At 47.5% G+C, this 21,098-nt stretch overlaps 1 protein-coding gene across 1 annotated transcript in view; it reads right to left on the bottom strand.

The window, feature by feature from the left end:
• The window catches only part of LOC147710040 (alpha-tubulin N-acetyltransferase 1-like), a 162,019-nt gene that overhangs the window by 98,685 nt on the left and 42,236 nt on the right, over positions 1-21,098 (bottom strand). The window contains exons 6-9 of the mRNA XM_086920706.1: positions 13,108-13,209; positions 12,637-12,682; positions 3,738-3,812; positions 1,872-2,088 (exon numbers count right to left, since the gene is read on the bottom strand). Of these exons, the coding sequence (XP_086776832.1) occupies positions 1,872-2,088; positions 3,738-3,812; positions 12,637-12,682; positions 13,108-13,209 (440 nt within the window). The remainder of the gene's footprint in view (positions 1-1,871; positions 2,089-3,737; positions 3,813-12,636; positions 12,683-13,107; positions 13,210-21,098) is intronic.

Raw genomic sequence — 21,098 nt, 5'->3', positions numbered from 1 at the left:
AATTCAAGCTCCAGAAAAGGGCATTTATTCCATGGTGCCACATAGGGCTTTATAGGACAACGCTATTCAAACAAATGAAAAAAGGCAAGAGATACAAAGGTGTCTAAATAAAGGTTATTTTTATAGAAAGGTTTCTACCTAAATTGCAAACAATGGAGAAGTAATAACATTATCCTGACGTTGAAACAAAAGGGATTGGGGGTCTTAAATGAATGATAGCCGGGTACATATGGCGGAAGTTGCAAAAATACACATTTCTTTCAGTCTGGTGATACTACAAACTGGGATTAAAGGGCACAACTGCAGGCCTCCCATAAAGCAACCTTGGCACGTTTGAAAGTGACAGCATGGCTAACGGGGGGCGTTACCGGGGAGGACAGAGGTGTGTGTATACTATGGGTTTGATTACAGATCAGTACTGCGGCTGATGCTGCAGTGGAGGGAGCAAAGGTTCACGTGTGAAGATGCTTCCAGTCAATGTATTAGTGGGTCTTGCAGACTTGGCAGTGCTGAGGTAACAGCAGTTCTGCAATCCCAGCAGGTTTGAGGTCCCATCACAGTCAGTTGCAGGAGTGATTCTATAAGTGCCTTGCCACTCCGCTATGTCAAGAGTCTGTGAAGGATTGGCTGGATCCGAGCCATGAATGAGCCCTTCTTCACCGCCACTTGTACCCGGCGTCAAACAAGACGAGTTAAGGGGGACAGGAGGGCTGGTGAGGTCAATGCTGGCTGTTCTCAGGGCGGCTGAGAGAGCTGGGATGAGGCAGAGAAAGGAAAAGCAAGACACCAGAGGAGGGTAAAGGGAAAGAAAGCCAAAGTGAGAGAAAAGGTTAGATGTGATTCAGCAGAAGCAACCTCACCACTCGAGACAGAGACAAAACATGCAAGCCCCTGAGCAGAAACTGAACTCAGGGCGCAAAACCCACCCTGCAGAGAGGGACAAAACATGCAAGACCCTGAGCAGCAAAGACCTTTGGGCGCAAAACCCACCCACAGACAGGGACAAAACATGCAAGCCCCTGAGCCGCAACGACCTCTGGGCACAAAACCCACCCTGCAGAGAGGGACATGTGGTCTAGATACAGTAGATAGAAGTAGAGTTCTGCAACATATGGGATGGAAGGGAGGAGCCTTTCTATCAGGAGACATTTCTTACAACAAGCCGGTGATTCTTGGCCGCCAGAACGGCATACAAGCTGTACAACAGAGACCGACTCCACATAGGGCTGCAATGACCATTGTGCTGCGTAGTTAGGAATTCCTTTACCTTGGGAACTGCATGGATCCTGTGTACAAGGAGTGCATGGGGCTCTGTGCTATCTAAGGGGGAGGGGGGCTCCTCTAGCTGGGGCCTGCAGGAAGCAGTGTGCTGCATAGCTGGGAGTTCCTCTTCTTGGGGCCCTGCATGGGTCTGGTGCATTTTGACATGAAGTGCATCTGCCAAAGGTATGTGCTCTATCTCCCTGAGAAACAAGAGGGGGTGAAGGGGCACATGCAGAAATATGAACTTCTCCTGCAGAAGACAGCCGGGCTGGGTCATGGTCTGTGAAAGAGGTAGCTGTGGTGCACCACACACTAGACTAGGAAAGGAGGTGGCAACTAGGAGGTAACTATGCCCAGGGTGGCAGAGGGCTACTGGTTTTGCCTCTCCAGGCAGACTGTCTTTCAGATCATTGGTCAGACTGAGTTCTCAAGGTGACACAATTTCAAACATACAACCTATTTTAATTGGACAATATGCATTATCTCTGAAAGCAACCGGACATGTGCAGAGACATATCGCTATTGGAATCAGGCCTGAGTGAAATTGCTGCTGTCTAGAGCTGCTAGCGTGCCTCCTGTCCGGATGAGGCCTTGCGTCCAGTTCTCACCTGGTTCTCCTCCGTGGCCCTGAGGCGGGGTCCAGCTCGCCATTCGTCTGGCCGTTGACAGAGCGGGGGCAGCAGATCTGAAGGTTCTTCAGGAGCTCCTGCTCCTTCTGGAGGATTTTGGAGCCGACCCTGCTGGGCGAAGCCCCCACACTGCTGGAGCGGTTCATGGCACGCGACTGGTTGAACGGCCAGGGTAACTCTGCTTCTTCCTTCAAAACTGAATGCAGAGAAACAAGCCAAGAGTCAACTCCTGTTACACCCAAGGACTGTGCATCTCACAATACCTGCTGTTAACGAGTCACAAAAAGGTGTGGGCAGAGATGCGGTGATCTGAGGTCCTGAAGAGGGGACACAGAGGAGATCTGAGCACTAGAAAGACAACTATCAGAGCGACCAACGAGGACTTGGGTAGATCCCACACTCTGCACATCTAGCAAAGAGCCCCATCTGGAGGACTGAGGGAGATCTCGGCATGTGTGCATTTACTGAAGTCCTTATTAGAATGTTACTGAAAGCTGATCTCAACATATAGATAATTTCAGTACTGATGGAGATCTGAACATGACTAGCAAAGTGGCTTATCAAGAGGAGGCAGCCCTCACCTTGTACATATCTTCTGACTAGACCTGGGCATGAAAAACTTCGCTCCACATAGTTTTTTCCACGCCTGCGCTCGCCAATATTACGCTAGCGAGAAAGGAGAATCTTACACCAGACCACTTCCCGGTGAGATTTCCCAAAGTGGGCGGTCGTGGATGGCCGCTACCGCTCGCATAGAGAAGCCTTCCGTTCGCGTTGAGGAAGCTGCTGCTTGAGTAGAACTTCTGCTCAGGCGGCAGAAAGAAGCAGCGCCCTCTTCCGCTGTGCATGGTGCCGTTCGCACTGATTTTGCAGCGCAGGATAAACAGCACAACCTAACGCCTTCCGCTGCGCGCGGAACTGAGCGAAGCACGGTGGAGTTTTTGGGTCACTTCGAGGAGTTCTGCGAACTGGAACTCCACCCATTCCTAGTCCTGACGATCAGAACTCTTCAAAGATCTCACATTTAACACATCCTCAAATGGGTTTTACCAGGAAGAGTAATTGATATCTGTGCGCCCTAAGAAAGTGATAAACTCAACCTTGTACACTTCTATTGTCACAATCTGAAAATAGTAATCAACACCCTGAGTGACGACTGAGGGATATCTGACACTAAACACACTGAACAAAGACGGAAGGAAATACGAGTATACTGTACGTGTCAGAGCCGGAGGTGATCGCATGGAGCTATCACCCTGCGCACGTCTTCTTGACAACTGATGGATCTCACAATGTACACATCGATTGAATCCTAAAGAGGACTAAAGGAGAGCGCATCTTATAAGTGTATGGAAAGCTTTATCAGGAAGAAGGACATTCTGACCCAATATATGTCAATCAAAAACCATACCATGAGGATTAAAGGAGCTATTCATATATACTTCTATCAAATCATTTTACCAGGACAGAAGGAGTTGTCACTCAATATATGGCTAACGAAAGACCCAACCCGAGACTGAGAGAAATCTCACCATATATGTCTATAAAAGACTCTTATCGAGGACTGGTGGAGAAATCAATGGACACATCGATCGCTATCATTGGTCAGACCATCAGATGATGTACCTGGACATCACAACAGGCCTTCACTTCATCTAGTGGGCGTGCAGCGCCCTCTTATGATATATTTCTTCTCACCAGCTGTAGTCATTATTTTGTGACCAATGGATTATCCCCTTGGTGCAGCCCTTTAGAAGCTTTGAACGCCGCAGTCTTCGAGGATTGTACATTAGCGCGCTCCATACCCAAGACCGGTCAGCACCGCTGTATACAATGCCCACTTACATTCACGCTCACTCAATGAGTAGGGTTTGATCTCCCCCTCTGGTCGCCGCTTCGGAGGAACCTTCCTCACTGGAGCTGTAACGAGACACAAGGATTTGGTTACTGAGTGTTTGAGGGGAAGCAGACAACAGAGGAGGCACTGACCAGGAACTGGCTTTTCTAAGTAACAGTATCAAATGATAGAGAGCAGGCTGTCACAGTCTGACATCTACAAGAGGCTCAGACCACGAGTGGCTTCTGTTAGAGTCGTGCTTCCTGCATCAGTCACCGCTGTCCATGTCATACTGTGAAGTCTGCACCCTACTGGCAAGTTCTGTATTTTATACACGCAATAGAAACCACATGCTGTGCAGCAAGAACAACGTGAACATCTGAAAAGAACTATCAGAATGAGACGTTTAGGTACAGGATGCAGAATGTCGGGGGGAAGGCGTAAAATACATTCTCATTAGTGATCTGTGTGTTTTATGGACGAGTCCACGGGTTCCGATCTGCATGTTTATAGCTGAGCACGCAGCTGATTTCAATATGTGTGTTTTATGGCTGAGCCCATGTGCATTATAACTTAGCCCATAGATTGTTAACAATCTGTGTATTTTATGACTGGGACCTTAGGTTGTTAGTGATCTGTCTTTATAGTGACTGAGCTCGTGGGTTATTCACGAACAGTGTGTTTAAGGCTGTGCCCTTAGGTTGTTAGTGAACTGTGTTTATAGTGACTGAGCTCGTTGGTTATTCACGATCAGTGTGTTTAAGGCTGTGCCCTTAGGTTGTTAGTGATGTGTGTTTATAGTGACTGAGCTTGTGGGTTATTCACGATCAGTGTGTTTAAGGCTGTGCCCTTAGGTTGTTAGTGATCTGTGTGTATTGTGACTGAGCTCGTGGGTTATTCATGATCAGTGTGTTTAAGGCTGTGCCCTTAGGTTGTTAGTGATCTGTGTTTATAGTGACTGAGCTCGTGGGTTATTCACGATCAGTGTGTTTAAGGCTGGGCCCTTAGGTTGTTAGTGATGTGTGTTTATAGTGACTGAGCTTGTGGGTTATTCATGATCAGTGTGTTTAAGGCTGTGCCCTTAGGTTGTTAGTGATCTGTGTGTATTGTGACTGAGCTCGTGGGTTATTCATGATCAGTGTGTTTAAGGCTGTGCTCTTAGCTTGTTAGTGATCTGTGTTTATAGTGACTGAGCTCGTGAGTTATTCACGATCAGTGTGTTTAAGGCTGTGCCCTTAGGTTGTTAGTGATCTGTGTGTATTGTGACTGAGCTCGTGGGTTATTCATGATCAGTGTGTTTAAGGCTGTGCCCTTAGGTTGTTAGTGATCTGTGTTTATAGTGACTGAGCTCGTGGGTTATTCACAATCAGTGTGTTTAAGGCTGTGCCCTTAGGTTGTTAGTGATCTGTGTGTATTGTGACTGAGCTCGTGGGTTATTCATGATCAGTGTGTTTAAGGCTGTGCCCTTAGGTTGTTAGTGATCTGTGTTTATAGTGACTGAGCTCGTGGGTTATTCACGATCAGTGTGTTTAAGGCTGTGCCCTTAGGTTGTTAGTGATGTGTGTTTATAGTGACTGAGCTTGTGGGTTATTCACGATCAGTGTCTTTAAGGCTGTGCTCTTAGGTTGTTAGTGATGTGCGTTTATAGTGACTGAGCTCGTTGGTTATTCACGATCAGTGTGTTTAAAAGTGTGCCGTTAGGTTGTTAGTGATCTGTGTTTATAGTGACTGAGCTCGTTGGTTATTCACGATCAGTGTGTTTAAGGCTGTGCCCTTAGGTTGTTAGTGATGTGTGTTTATAGTGACTGAGCTTGTGGGTTATTCACGATCAGTGTGTTTAAGGCTGTGCCCTTAGGTTGTTAGTGATCTGTGTGTATTGTGACTGAGCTTGTGGGTTATTCACGATCAGTGTGTTTAAGGCTGGGCTCTTATGGTTGTTAGTGATCTGTGTTTATAGTGACTGAGCTCGTGGGTTATTCATGATCAGTGTGTTTAAGGCTGTGCCCTTAGGTTGTTAGTGATCTGTGTGTATTGTGACTGAGCTCGTGGGTTATTCATGATCAGTGTGTTTAAGGCTGTGCCCTTAGGTTGTTAGTGATCTGTGTTTATAGTGACTGAGCTCGTGGGTTATTCACGATCAGTGTGTTTAAGGCTGTGCCCTTAGGTTGTTAGTGATGTGTGTTTATAGTGACTGAGCTCGTTGGTTATTCACGATCAGTGTGTTTAAGGGTGTGCCGTTAGGTTGTTAGTGATCTGTGTTTATAGTTACTGAGCTCGTTGGTTATTCACAATCAGTGTGTTTAAGGCTGTGCCCTTAGGTTGTTAGTGATGTGTGTTTATAGTGACTGAGCTTGTGGGTTATTCACGATCAGTGTGTTTAAGGGTGTGCCGTTAGGTTGTTAGTGATCTGTGCGCATTGTGACTGAGCTCGTTGGTTATTCACGATCAGTATGTTTAAGGCTGGGCTGTTAGGTTGTTAGTGATCTGTGTTTATAGTGACTGAGCTCGTGGATTATTCACGATCAGTGTGTTTAAGGCTGTGCCCTTAGGTTGTTAGTGATGTGTGTTTATAGTGACTGAGCTCGTGGGTTATTCACGATCAGTGTGTTTAAGGCTGTGCCCTTAGGTTGTTAGTGATCTGTGTTTATAGTGACTGAGCTTGTGGGTTATTCACGATCAGTGTGTTTAAGGCTGGGTTCTTAGGTTGTTAGTGATCTGTGTTTATAGTGACTGAGCTCGTGGGTTATTCACGATCAGTGTGTTTAATGCTTGGCTCTTAGGTTGTTAGTGATCTGTGTTTATTGTGACTGAGCTTGTGGGTTTTTCACGATCAGTGTGTTTAAGGCTGTGCTCTTAGGTTGTTAGTGATCTGTGTTTATAGTGACTGAGCTCGTGGGTTATTCACAAGCAGTGTGTTTAAGGCTGTGCCCTTAGGTTGTTAGTGATCTGTGTGTATTGTGACTAAGCTTGTGGGTTATTCACGATCAGTGTGTTTAAGGCTGTGCCCTTAGGTTGTTAGTGATCTGTGTTTATTGTGACTGAGCTCGTGGGTTATTCACGATCAGTGTGTTTAAGGCTGGGCTCTTATGGTTGTTAGTGATCTGTGTTTATAGTGACTGAGCTCGTGGGTTATTCACGATCAGTGTGTTTAAGGCTGTGCCCTTAGGTTGTTAGTGATGTGTGTTTATAGTGACTGAGCTCGTGGGTTATTCACGATCAGTGTGTTTAAGGCTGTGCCCTTAGGTTGTTAGTGATCTGTGTTTATAGTGACTGAGCTCGTGGGTTATTCACAAGCAGTGTGTTTAACACCTTAGATGCGGCGCAAATATCCCTCCCCAGTGCTGCGCTGTCCATTGGAACTAGTGCTGAATGGACGTCCAATGGTCGTGCGCAGCACTGGGGAGGTAGTGCTGCCGTCGGCCAACGCCCCGATGCAGCACTTAACAGGTTAAGGCTGTGCCCTTAGGTTGTTAGTGATCTGTGTGTATTGTGACTGAGCCCACTGGTTGCCAGCGATCTGTGTGCATTATGGCTCCGCTTGTGGGTTATTCATGATCAGTGTGTTTAAGGCTGTGCCCTTAGGTTGTTAGTGATCTGTGTTTATTTTGACTGAGCTCGTGGGTTATTCACGATCAGTGTGTTTAAGGCTGGGCTCTTAGGTTTTGAGTGATCTGTGTTTATTGTGACTGAGCTCGTGGGTTATTCACGATCAGTGTGTTTAAGGCTGGGCTCTTAGGTTGTTAGTGATCTGTGTTTATAGAGACTGAGCTCGTAGGTTATTCACGATCAGTGTGTTTAAGGCTGTGCCCTTAGGTTGTTAGTGATCTGTGTTTATAGTGACTGAGCTCGTGGGTTATTCACGATCAGTGTCTTTAAGGCTGTGCTCTTAGGTTGTTTGTGATCTGTGTGTATTTTGACTGAGCTTGTGGGTTATTCACGATCAGTGTGTTTAAGGCTGTGCTCTTAGCTTGTTAGTGATCTGTGTTTATAGTGACTGAGCTTGTGGGTTATTCACGATCAGTGTGTTTAAGGCTGGGTTCTTAGGTTGTTAGTGATCTGTGTTTATAGTGACTGAGCTCGTGGGTTATTCACGATCAGTGTGTTTAATGCTTGGCTCTTAGGTTGTTAGTGATCTGTGTTTATTGTGACTGAGCTTGTGGGTTTTTCACGATCAGTGTGTTTAAGGCTGTGCTCTTAGGTTGTTAGTGATCTGTGTTTATAGTGACTGAGCTCGTGGGTTATTCACAAGCAGTGTGTTTAAGGCTGTGCCCTTAGGTTGTTAGTGATCTGTGTGTATTGTGACTAAGCTTGTGGGTTATTCACGATCAGTGTGTTTAAGGCTGTGCCCTTAGGTTGTTAGTGATCTGTGTTTATTGTGACTGAGCTCGTGGGTTATTCACGATCAGTGTGTTTAAGGCTGGGCTCTTATGGTTGTTAGTGATCTGTGTTTATAGTGACTGAGCTCGTGGGTTATTCACGATCAGTGTGTTTAAGGCTGTGCCCTTAGGTTGTTAGTGATGTGTGTTTATAGTGACTGAGCTCGTGGGTTATTCACGATCAGTGTGTTTAAGGCTGTGCCCTTAGGTTGTTAGTGATCTGTGTTTATAGTGACTGAGCTTGTGGGTTATTCACAAGCAGTGTGTTTAACACCTTAGATGCGGCGCAAATATCCCTCCCCAGTGCTGCGCTGTCCATTGGAACTAGTGCTGAATGGACGTCCAATGGTCGTGCGCAGCACTGGGGAGGTAGTGCTGCCGTCGGCCAACGCCCCGACGCAGCACTTAACAGGTTAAGGCTGTGCCCTTAGGTTGTTAGTGATCTGTGTGTATTGTGACTGAGCCCACTGGTTGCCAGCGATCTGTGTGCATTATGGCTCCGCTTGTGGGTTATTCATGATCAGTGTGTTTAAGGCTGTGCCCTTAGGTTGTTAGTGATCTGTGTTTATTTTGACTGAGCTCGTGGGTTATTCACGATCAGTGTGTTTAAGGCTGGGCTCTTAGGTTTTGAGTGATCTGTGTTTATTGTGACTGAGCTCGTGGGTTATTCACGATCAGTGTGTTTAAGGCTGGGCTCTTAGGTTGTTAGTGATCTGTGTTTATAGAGACTGAGCTCGTAGGTTATTCACGATCAGTGTGTTTAAGGCTGTGCTCTTAGCTTGTTAGTGATCTGTGTTTATAGTGACTGAGCTCGTGGGTTATTCACGATCAGTGTGTTTAAGGCTGTGCCCTTAGGTTGTTAGTGATCTGTGGTTATAGTGACTGAGCTTGTGGGTTATTAACGGTCAGTGTGTTTAAGGCTGTGCCCTTAGGCTGTTAGTGATCTGTGTTTATAGTTATTGAGCTCGTGGGTTATTCACGGTCAGTGTGTTTAAGGCTGTGCCCTTAGGTTGTTAGTGATCTGTGTGCATTATGGCTCCGCTTGTGGGTTGTTCATGATCAGTGTGTTTAAGGCTGTGCTCTTAGGTTGTTAGTGATCTGTGTGTATTGTGACTGAGCTCGTGGGTTATTCACGATCAGTGTGTTTAAGGCTGTGCCCTTAGGTTGTTAGTGATCTGTGTTTATAGTGACTGAGCTCGTGGGTTATTCACGATTAGTGTGTTTAAGGCTGTGCCCTTAGGTTGTTAGTGATCTGTGTGTATTGTGACTGAGCTCGTGGGTTATTGACGATCAGTGTGTTTAAGGCTGTGCCCTTAGGTTGTTAGTGATCTGTGTTTATAGGGACTGAGCTTGTGGGTTATTCACGGTCAGTGTGTTTAAGGCTGTGCTCTTAGGTTGTTAGTGATCTGTGTTTATAGTGACTGAGCTCGTGGGTTATTCACGATTAGTGTGTTTAAGGCTGTGCCCTTAGGTTGTTAGTGATCTGTGTTTATAGTGACTGAGCTTGTGGGTTATTCACGGTCAGTGTGTTTAACCTCACAGCTGCTGCGCCCGTTCAGCGGCCGACGGCACCACTACCTCCGTAGTGCTGCCGTCGGCCGTTGAACGTTCGAATTCCACCTGCGCAATGGAACGTCCAGCACTGGAGCTGGACATTCCATAGCTGCTAAGGTGTTACGGTTGTGCCCTTGGGTTGTTAGTGATCTGTGTTTATTGTGACTGAGCTCGTGGGTTATTCACGATCAGTGTGTTTAAGGCTGTGCCCTTAGGTTGTTAGTGATCTGTGTTTATAGGGACTGAGCTTGTGGGTTATTCACGGTCAGTGTGTTTAAGGCTGTGCTCTTAGGTTGTTAGTGATCTGTGTTTATAGTGACTGAGCTCGTGGGTTATTCACGATTAGTGTGTTTAAGGCTGTGCCCTTAGGTTGTTAGTGATCTGTGTTTATAGTGACTGAGCTTGTGGGTTATTCACGGTCAGTGTGTTTAACCTCACAGCTGCTGCGCCCGTTCAGCGGCCGACGGCACCACTACCTCCGTAGTGCTGCCGTCGGCCGTTGAACGTTCGAATTCCACCTGCGCAATGGAACGTCCAGCACTGGAGCTGGACATTCCATAGCTGCTAAGGTGTTACGGTTGTGCCCTTGGGTTGTTAGTGATCTGTGTGTATTGTGACTGAGCTCGTGGGTTATTCACGATCAGTGTGTTTAATGCTCCGCTTGTGGGTTGTTCATGATGGTGTGTTTTAAGTCTGTGATCTTGGGTTGTTAGTTAACTGTGTGTATAATGGTTTTGTCCTTCGGTTGTTAGCGATCTGTGTGCATTGTGACTGAGGCCACTGGTTGTGCTTGAACTATGGGCTTTACTACTCAGCCCAGGAGGCAGAGCGTGGCAATGAGTAAGATGGCTGTCACTCATTAGACACTGGTTCTGTCAATAACTCATCCCATTCTGTTCACTGGGAACGATCCACACCCATCACACTAGATTGTTAGCGGGGAAGTAATAGAAGCTACCGGTGTCAGTCTGGTGACCTTAGGATCGGTGGTGCCAACAACAGCGAAGCAGTGGATGAGCAACCGACCCTGTTCAACACACCCACTGTGCCTCGATTCCGTGTCCACAATTTCGGATATTAGTTGTGTGGAGTGATAACAAGTCGAATAGCTTGTGACTCACTAAACAGATATCCCACTGGGAATAGCCAAGAAACTAGTCAACTTGTCTTCCTGGACGCACTGAAGAAGCCCAGATACGGGTGAAACGCGTTGGCTGTTTTCAAGTTTCCCTATTTGTCATGAATATGACATAAAGGTTCAAATAATCAAAGATATCACATCTCTCGATTCATCTGTTTGTACCTGGCAATTTTGCCGCAAATCCAGTATATGTTGGTTTGGTTGCCTCTCAGATCTTTGTGATTAATGCTGAATTATTTGTGGTTCAAATTGGTGGCAAAACATTTGTTGTGGTGTGCAACCGTGGTTTTGGTGTATGATCAGACACTCAAAGCAACAAGTGATTTATGCGACAAACGGGTCCCCTAGCCTCCTTTGTGTATTTTGAAACTGTAATATTAGACGTCAGTCATCGCAGTGGTGAAGGTCTCCTGTGATTAGCTGTGAGTTTGTGACCCAGTGACCACTGTGTATGGAGTCGCCCCTGTGACACACAGGGCAGTGCCCTTCGCTACATATATAAAGCAGATGCTCCCTGTGCTTTCTACAAATCCGTCCTCCACCCATTCTCATGTTACACTCAGCTCCTCATCGATCATGCTCTGACTGACTTCCCTGTTATCTGAGCCGAGCATCTTACCCTGTGACACAAAGACAGCCCAGTGTTTGTGCCTCTATACTTCAGAAAACCTAGGTTTGAATTTCTACTTGCTGGCCATCTGGCTGCTTTGTGCTCTTTTGCAAAAAGCAGTTATATACTCAGTGCTTATCACTCCAGGAGAACAGAAGATTCCAAGATGGATAATACTTGCATGGTTTTTTTCATAGCCCACAAAAGTCAGAAATCAAGAACATAGAAAAACCCTCAAAAGGAGAATAGTGGTGCGTACTCTGTGTACAGCGGTTTTCAAACATGAGGCCAGCCTCCTCGTGGGATGGAATACGTCTGCTGTATGTGTGTGCATGTACGTGAGTATATTATACTGAAATAGCACGCGCCTAGGTGGACACAAACCAATGTAAGCGTGTATGTACAGGGTACTAGTATACGACACACCTAGCCAGGGCGTAACAGAGCTGCTCTTCTCTGCAGTGACCGAACCTGTTAGCAGAAGAAAAAGGACTCTTGGACTCTGCGAAGAACTACTCGCCTTCATGGAGGAGGCTTTTTGCAAACACTCCCACTGTCAAGTCCCACAAGAAACAATGTTTAAGAAAACCAAGCGCACCTTTCCAACCCAAACAAGTGCACAGGACATGAATCTAGATCAGGTTCAAGTGATGGTGGCACAGACCCTGTGCATGCAACGAGCGAGCAGGGATGACCACACCCCAGCGCACATATCAAGAGCAAGATGACAATGACCAGGCCCCTCAGGGCTCGAAAAATACACTTGTCCACTCGCTATGGCGATGACGAACTATTTTTAGGTCCTACTTGCCCTTTCTGGCGAGTAGGAAGACAGACTGACTTTTGACCTCTGACTCAGAAAGCAGGGCAGATGTGACAAGATAGCAAGATTTGAAGGCATTTTCATTGCTCACAAAGTGAATGAGCAATAAAGATGCCTTTAAATCTTGCTATCTTGCTCAGCTTTCAGAGACAGAGGTCAAGTACAATACAGTTAGGTCGAGTAGATTTTTCAAGTTACTAGACCTGCAGGACTAGTAACATTTTGAGGATTTTTCAAGCCCTGCCCCTGTGCTTGCACTAAGAGTGAGGCCAGACTAACTCAAACCTGTCTCCATGCATTAATAATGAGGTGAGTCTGCCCAAAGCCCCTGCACACATCGCTGGGGGCGGCGATTCAGTGGAGGGACGGAAAGGGGAGGAAAGGTTTATGCAACAGAACTTACCATTTCTATCTCGGAAGAAGCCCTCGAACACCACAAAGTTGTTCACCTGCAGAACATGAAGAACAGAAATGATGCTGTAAATACATGGAATGGGTAACCTAAATCTATGCTATGTTGCAGTAAAACGTTGGCCCAGCACCAAATGAAAAGCACAAGCATTGTCAGTCTGTGAAGGTCACCTGGCACTGCCAAACGTCCTTTGCTTGCTGCACAGATCACTGGCATGTGCAACCCTTCAGAGCTTACAATGCCTCTGGTGACCCCCAGGCCTTTGTTACAGCAATGGCAGCATTGCACCCCCACATCACGGCAGCCATGCTATGCCCCTTGCCCTCTTACCTGGGGGCAGACGAGCAAGCCCTTCTGCTGCAACACTTTGTGAGTGCCACGTAAGGCATCGTGCACTCACACCAGGCTCTCTGACATCATGGCATCCGCTCAGACAAACACACATGAGCAAGCACCCCTCACCTGTGGGATGGTGGACTGGAGGTTGTAATGCTTCCGCAGAAAGCACAGGAACTTCTCTGAAGGACGGTCCACCGCCAAGTGCTGCGGGTCCACCTGCTCTTGCTGGTACAGACGAGAGACGAAAACAGGAGAAAATAACATAGTTTTAATGGAACATGAAACGGGAGAAACAAGATGCACGTGCGGGGGTGCAGAGTCACGCGCTGAGCAACCTGTGACAGGCTGAGAACAGGCACAAAGGAGCATCTGTGTGCACAAAACTACAAACATGTAACGCTCCTGTCATCAGAACCTCCTATGCGTCAAATAAACCCTTTTGTAATTACAATACATGCGAGTCTGATAGAGCACTGCATTCGTAATCTCCGGATGTAGCTACTATCACAATCGAGAATGACTAAAATGCTGGAGTGCTTGATTATCCACACTCTCTACGCTCTCACCATTAAAAGCCTTCCTGAGGTTCTCTGTCTGATCAGAAATACAGTGAAGAGGGCGTATCACCCCTCTGATACATACCCAAGCACTCCACCGATACACCCAGCCACTCTGCCAATACACACCAAACACTCCACCAACACACATCAACCACTCCACCAACACATGCCAACCACTCTAACAATACATACCCAACCACTCCACCAACACACCCAGCCACTCTGCCAATACACACCAAACACTCCACCAACACACATTAACCACTCCACCAACACACGCCAACCACTCCACCAACACACCCAGCCACTCTGCCAATACACACCAAACACTCCACCAACACACATCAACCACTCCACCAACACATGCCAACCACTCGAACAATACATACCCAACCACTCCACCAACACACCCAGCCACTCTGCCAATACACACCAAACACTCCAGCAACACACATCAACCACTCCACCAACACACGCCAACCACTCCACCAACACACCCAGCCACTCTGCCAATACACACCAAACACTCCACCAACACACATCAACCACTCAACCAATACACGCCAACCACTCTAACAATACATACCCAACCACTCCACCAACACACCCAGCCACTCTGCCAATACACACCAAATACTCCACCAACACACATCAACCACTCCACCAACACATGCCAACCACTCCACCAACACACCCAGCCATTCTGCCAATACACACCAAACACTCCACCAACACACATCAACCACTCCACCAACACATGCCAACCACTCCACCAACACACCCAGCCATTCTTCCAATACACACCAAACACTCCACCAACACACATCAACCACTCCACCAACACATGCCAACCACTCTAACAATACATACCCAACCACTCCACCAACACACCCAGCCACTCTGCCAATACACACCAAACACTCCACCAACACACATCAACCACTCTAACAATACATACCCAACCACTCCACCAACACACCCAGCCACTCTGCCAATATACACCAAACACTCCACCAACACACATCAACCACTCAACCAACACACGCCAACCAGTCTAACAATACATACCCAACCACTCCACCAACACACCCAGCCACTCTGTCAATACACACAAAACACTCCACCAACACACATCAAACACTCCACCAATACACACCTGTGAGAAAGTGGCTCTATATATACTGGACAATAATGAAGTACAGTGTGTATAGAGTCCACCAACCCCAGAGGTATAACAGAGGTTAAAGCCAGGTGTGGCCTTACTCTCTAAAGTGGTAGCTTGGTCGAGCAGTAAGGCAGTACCAGAGGACAGTGTAAAGCATTTGTTGTACCCACTCAGTCAGCAAAGGATTTCACACACTCAAAGACTGAACCCCAGGCCAATGTTTGTTATATCCAAAGATATAGTTGTTTTATTTTTAGAACCCACAGACATAAAAATATACTTTGCTAGATATGAGTACTCTCGTGTAATTATTTTACAAGGAAGCAATAAAGTTTGTGAACACAGTAGGTACAGGATTTGCTGAAGGCAACTCAAGTCTAGACACACTTGAGCTCAATGGATTGTTACCATAAAAGTACAGTTGATTACAGTAAAGGTTACTTTAGTAGTTCCAGGACTAGATCCTAGATTCAGTCCTGGGGTCTAAGCTGAAACCAGATTAGCAAAAACGTTTTAGTTACTGTAGTGAATTTTCATGAATATAAAGCTGTTTTTTAAGTTCACACTTAGAAACTTTTCAATGACAATCTGGCAATGTTATTCAATGGGAGAAAATTCAGGTTGCAGGTAAAGTATGATCGCGTTACTTTTGTAATCCAGTACTGGGCTTCTAGGGCCAGCCCTGGGGTCAGAAATCAAAACAGGTAGGTAATTGTGTTTCAGTATTTCGTATGATTTTTAAAGAATATTTCAAGTTTTCAAAAGTAGGCACTTAGAAGAAATTTCATAGAAAAGCAGACAATGGGTTCCTATGGAGAAAATACAGATTACTAGTAAACCCGGTAAGGATTACTTTTGCGGTTCAGTACTGGGCTGCAAGGTACAGTACTAGCTTCTCCCCTGCTCACAGGTGAGTACTTCAAAATTCAGCTGATTTTATATGAATATTTGCAGTTTCCAAAACTTCACACAGAAAATTTTCGAGTCAAAATGGGTCAATGTTATCCAATGGCAGGTAAGTGAGTTACCGGTTTCCAGGTGAGTACTTGGCTAGTGAAGTTAAGGTTCTCGGCATAGACTCAGGGGTCCCCCAGGGTCAGGTAAGTACAGTCGGTTCAGCCCCAGCAGCGCAGGGATGGCCGGGTGCAGAGGTTGGTAGGCCCAATGATATCCAATGAGGGAAAGGGGGCCTTCGGTTGGTGGCTGCTGGCTAGCAGGCCACGCGGCTGTGGAAGCTGGGCTCCGGGTCACTTGCTCAGGGCAAGGGGGGAAGTAGGATAGGACAAAGGTGGCACAGCCAGCGGCACTTGGACGGCTGGGTGCAGGGTGCTCTTGATCCGTCGGGAGTTCAATGTTATCCAATGGGAAAGGTCACAAAGGAACAAAGGCTCCAGGCTCGGGGACGGAGACTCTCCAGGGGCGACCAGCATTCCAGAGGTAAGTTGGGATCTTGGAGCACCGGTAGGTACCCCAAAGGGAGGCACATGGGGCTGTCGGGCACCGGGTGCAGGGGTGTCTTTGGGTGTTGGTAAAGCTTACCCTCTGCTGGTCGCGGTTGGGTGGCCCCTGGTTCTGAGTCTGCAGGCATCGTCTGGTTCGTCGAGGAGGGTCTTTGGGCACTGGACTTCGGGTCCCAGTCGCCGGGGGGACGTCCTCGTGGTCTTGGTTCGGTTGGGCACGGCCCGGGCTCGGTGGGTGCAGAGTGGGCTGGTCCGGAGCTTCCTGGCTGGCACCAGGTGGGTTGTTGCAGCAGAGCCTCTGCTGATGGGAGTCCCAGTCTTTAGGAGGGTCAAGGCAGGCAGGTCCTCTGGTTGTCCCAAGGTTGCTGTGCGCAGGAATCGCCGGGAGGTTAGGCAGGAGCAGGTTCCAGGATCGACAGGCCGGTAGGGCTGGGGCCAAGTCAGTTGTTGTCGTCCTGTTGTTAGTAGCTGCACGGCGGGTCTTCTTCTTCTTCTTCATCTTTTTTTTCTTTTTTCTTACGGGATCTAAGGAAGGAAGGTTCAGGGAGGCCCTAAATACTGAATTTAGGGGCGTTACAGGTAGGGTAAGGACAGGGACCAATGGGTCCCTGTCCTGGGGTGAGTACACCCCCTAGCCTGCTCCTCTCCTGTGGGAGGGGAGCAGGAGCCTAGCTGGGATTGGGCAGGGCTCCCCATCTACAAGATGGCCGGAGCCCGGGGTCGTGCTTCACCTCGTCTCCCCCAACTGAGGGGTGGGGTTGGCACAGGCTGGCACACCCCCCTTCCTGACATAGTTTTTCCCGCCAGTCTTCCCGCCAGAGTGGGGGTTAGAACTGGTGGGGGCCAGTTGCTGGATACAGCAAATGGTCTGGAGAAGCTCACAAAGGCAGCATGCCTTTGAAGCTTCCCCCTGCCCATCCAGGGGGAGGAGACCTAGCACCTCGTTCAGGATGTGCATTGTTGCAGGCCCAGGAGAGCGTTTGGGGGGCTCTCCACCCAGGGGTCCAGCAACATGTCTGCTGTGTGGCAGCCTCTGCAGCCACTCAGCCCAGACATGGATTGTAGGTTAGGGTTTTAGAGGGCATCTCTAAGATGCCCTCTGGTGCATTTTACATTAAATCTCACACTGGCATCAGTGCGGGTTTAATGTGCTGAGAAGTTTGGTACCAAACTTGTCAGTCTTCAGTGTAGCCATTATGGTGCTGTGGAGTTCGTAATGACAACCTCTCAGCACCATATACTCTTAATGGCATCACTGCACTTACAGTGCCCAGGAATGGCCCTGGGTACTGTAGGGGCACAGGGCTCATGCACCTGCGCCCACACCTCTGGCATAGGGCACCCAGCTAGAGGTGTGACTGAAGTATGCCAGGGCAGTGTGTTCTGTGGGCATGGCACACAGGAATGTGTGCCATGTCGACTCTTGGTTTAGTTCTGTACTTAGGCACTCAGCCTGCAAAGGCAGTGTGTGGGTGCCAGTGTACAGGGTCCCTGAGGGTGGCACAATAAGTGCTGCAGCCCTCAGGGGTCTTCTCTGGTCACCATGCCCTGGGTACCTAGAGTACCATTTACTAGGGGCTGACAGGTGGCCAGAGATGTCAATTGGGTTTTTAGTTTCAGCACAGTTTTAGGGAAGGACACAGGCCCTGGGTACCTGGTTGGCAGGAACCCACGGCACATCAGCAGTTCAAAAAGAAGTGGTGGCATACCAATGCAAGAATGATGGCACTTTGTCACAACACCCAACCACTCCACCAACACACATCAAACAATCCACCAATACACACATCAAACACTCCACCAACATACACCAAACACTCCACCAACACACATCAAACACTTCACCAACACACATCAAACACTCCAATACACACCAAACACTCCACCAACACCCATCAAACACTCCACCAATACACACCCAACCACTCCACCAACACACATCAAACAATCCACTAATACACTCATCAAACTCTCCACCAACACACACCAAACACTCCACCAAAACACATCAAACACTTCACCAACACACATCAAACACTCCACCAACACACATCAAACACTCCACCAACACCCATCAAACACTCCATCAACACACACCAAACACTTCACCAACACACTCCAAGCACTCCAACATATCCAGTCACTCTGCCAATGCACACCAAACACTCCACCACCACACTCCAAACACTCCACCAACACACGCCAAACACTCCACCAATACACACCCAACAACTCCACCAACATGCCCAGCCACTCTGCCAAAACACACCAAACACTCCACAAACACACATCAAACACTCCACTAACACCCATCAAACACTCCACCAACACACACCAAACACTCCACCAACACACACCAAACACTCCACCAACACATCCAATCACTCTGCCAATGCACACCAAACACTGCACCTACACACATCAAACACTCCACCAACACAAGCCAAACACTCCACCAATACACACCAAACACTCCACCAATACACACCCAACCACTCCACCAACACACCCAGCCACTCTGCCAAAACACACCAAACACTCCCCCAACACACTCCAAACACTCCACCAACACACATCAAACACTCCACCAACACATGCCAAACACTCCACAAACACACATCAAACACTCCCCCAAAACACACCAAACACTCCACAACACACATCAAACACTCCACCAACACACATCAAACACCCCACCAACTCACATCAAACACTCCACCAACACACCCAGTCACTCTGCCAATGCACACCAAACACTCAACTAACACAAGCCAAACACTCCACCAACACACACCAAACACTCCACCAACACACATCAAACACTCCACCAACACACATCAAAATCTCCACCAACACACATCAAACACTCCATCAACACACGTAGCCATTGAGCTCCATTCTGTGATATTGTCTCGCAGGTATTCAAGCCTTACACTGGCCACACCACTGCGGACCATTGTTCTATTCTCCGGCCCAATTACAGCTATCTTCTGTTCACGTACAACAGACCGACCTACTCCGGGTGACGGCCTCGGACCCTACCAGGATTCTGACCATTTCTGCCATTCAATCACCTGTGCCTTGACCACGCTTCTTACTACAACAGCATTCTGCCATTTGCCAGCATCGGAACGCATTAATTGAACACTCGGAGTTCACCGTACCCCATCATCACCCCCCCACCGAATATCCAGCTGGCTATGGCCACTCCGCCACAGCAGGAATATAGTACTGACTAGTCTATATTGATTGATTGTTTATACTAGATCCTTACCAAGGACCACTGTTCTTACAAATTATCGATACCCAATGTCTCTTTGTATACCACATTGGGTCCCCTTGTTTTGTTTAAATATGGTCCTATATGTGTCTCAACTCTTGCAGTTCCATCCACTAAAATATAATACATAATATTCTTAAGAAAGGCCCCTCAAAACTGGACCTGCAAGGACTGGATGTCGAGAAAAAGGTAGGTATTCAGGTATTGCTGCACCTGGTGCACGTCAGAGCCACAGAAGAAAGCACTGAAGCCATCTTGGAAAGGGTTCTTGAAACCAACACAAGGGTCACTCTTTGTTCATCCGGATCACAAGGGAGGCAAACATGCAGGGCAGTTTGCTGCATTCTCATGGGGTGACGAGAGTTCCAAAAACTGCAGCAGGCTACAGACCTAGAAGGACTATAGTTTGGCAGTTGTACGACTAGGCACACTGACCCACTACTGCCATGGCTTGCGAAATATGTTTTAGCACAATATCTATCACTGACATAATCTCCACTGTAACAGTACCATACCCACAGGGGCACCTTCCAACATCTGCCCTGCTAAACCCATGGAACAGCTGGTTCTTGTGCAGGCAGACAGCCTTCCCTCTCTGTGCAACCTCTCTTGAAAGCAAGTCAAGGTACTTGATGAGTCGAACACTGCAATAGCAAACCCCCCTTGAAGAAACAACAGTTCACAGTAAGACTATCCTAATATGTTTTGTCTCAAATCCCTCTTAGTTTTAAGAGAGTAGGAGGAATTGTGGTGAAACAAGTCTTTTTGCAGGACTCTCTGCCTTTCCCTTTTCTTCACGCCAGTTTTAGAACCGGAAACAGCACTGAATTAGTCGTACTTTCTGGCTGGACGATCTTCACAGATTGGTCATCAATTTTATCAGAGCACTCGTTCTCTCTGGTCTTTCCGCCATCTTTGGCTCCAACGACCATGAACTGGTCCTTACGAGACTTCGGTAAACAGGCCTAGAGAATCTAGCTCCGAAAAGGAAAGAACCTTTCCTTTCCTACTGCACCAAATCATTTTTCTTCCCCATACAAACAAAGAGGTCAACCCCATACAATCTCAAGTTCCACAGGGTTCGGTATTGTCAGCGTTAGTATTCAGTGGTGGGTATAGGCACGCTTCCATTTACACACACCCTGCCTTCTACTGGGCCAGAATTCTACATCTATGCTGAGGAACCACATTTCATTTTTAAACTAGTCAAGCCTAAGAATTCCCTGCCCTATCAGAACCCCAACGAGTTCCTTCCCTCTGTTCTCGTAGCAATTAAAAAATGGATGCTTGCAATTTCATGAATTTAAAACCCAATAATACAGAACTTCTGATAACCAAGAATTCTCTAGCTAAGTGCACATCCAGATACAGCCTGCCTGCCATCCCCCGCACTTCCACCCAAGCGAAAGCAGTTCACAGCTACGGCATCTATCGTGATCTCAACGGTGACTGGAAACCCAAATCTCCAAAGTTGCAACTTCCTACTTCTGGCAGATGAAACTACTCAAGAAAGCCCTTCCTTGGGGGAGGAGCCAAGCTCGCGACCGTGATGGCCGCGTTGTAGCTCGGCTCCGTCGACCTTCTCGCCTGCTTTATTAATCCTGTGCCCTATCCTGCCCCGAGAAGATGTATTCAAGGAAACATGGAAA

The sequence above is a fragment of the Lissotriton vulgaris genome, chromosome 5, assembly GCF_964263255.1.
Source record: "Lissotriton vulgaris chromosome 5, aLisVul1.2, whole genome shotgun sequence".
In the NCBI taxonomy this organism is placed as follows: domain Eukaryota; kingdom Metazoa; phylum Chordata; class Amphibia; order Caudata; family Salamandridae; genus Lissotriton; species Lissotriton vulgaris.
Note: the sequence above shows the minus strand (reverse complement) of the source record. Positions and strands in the feature narration are given on the sequence as shown.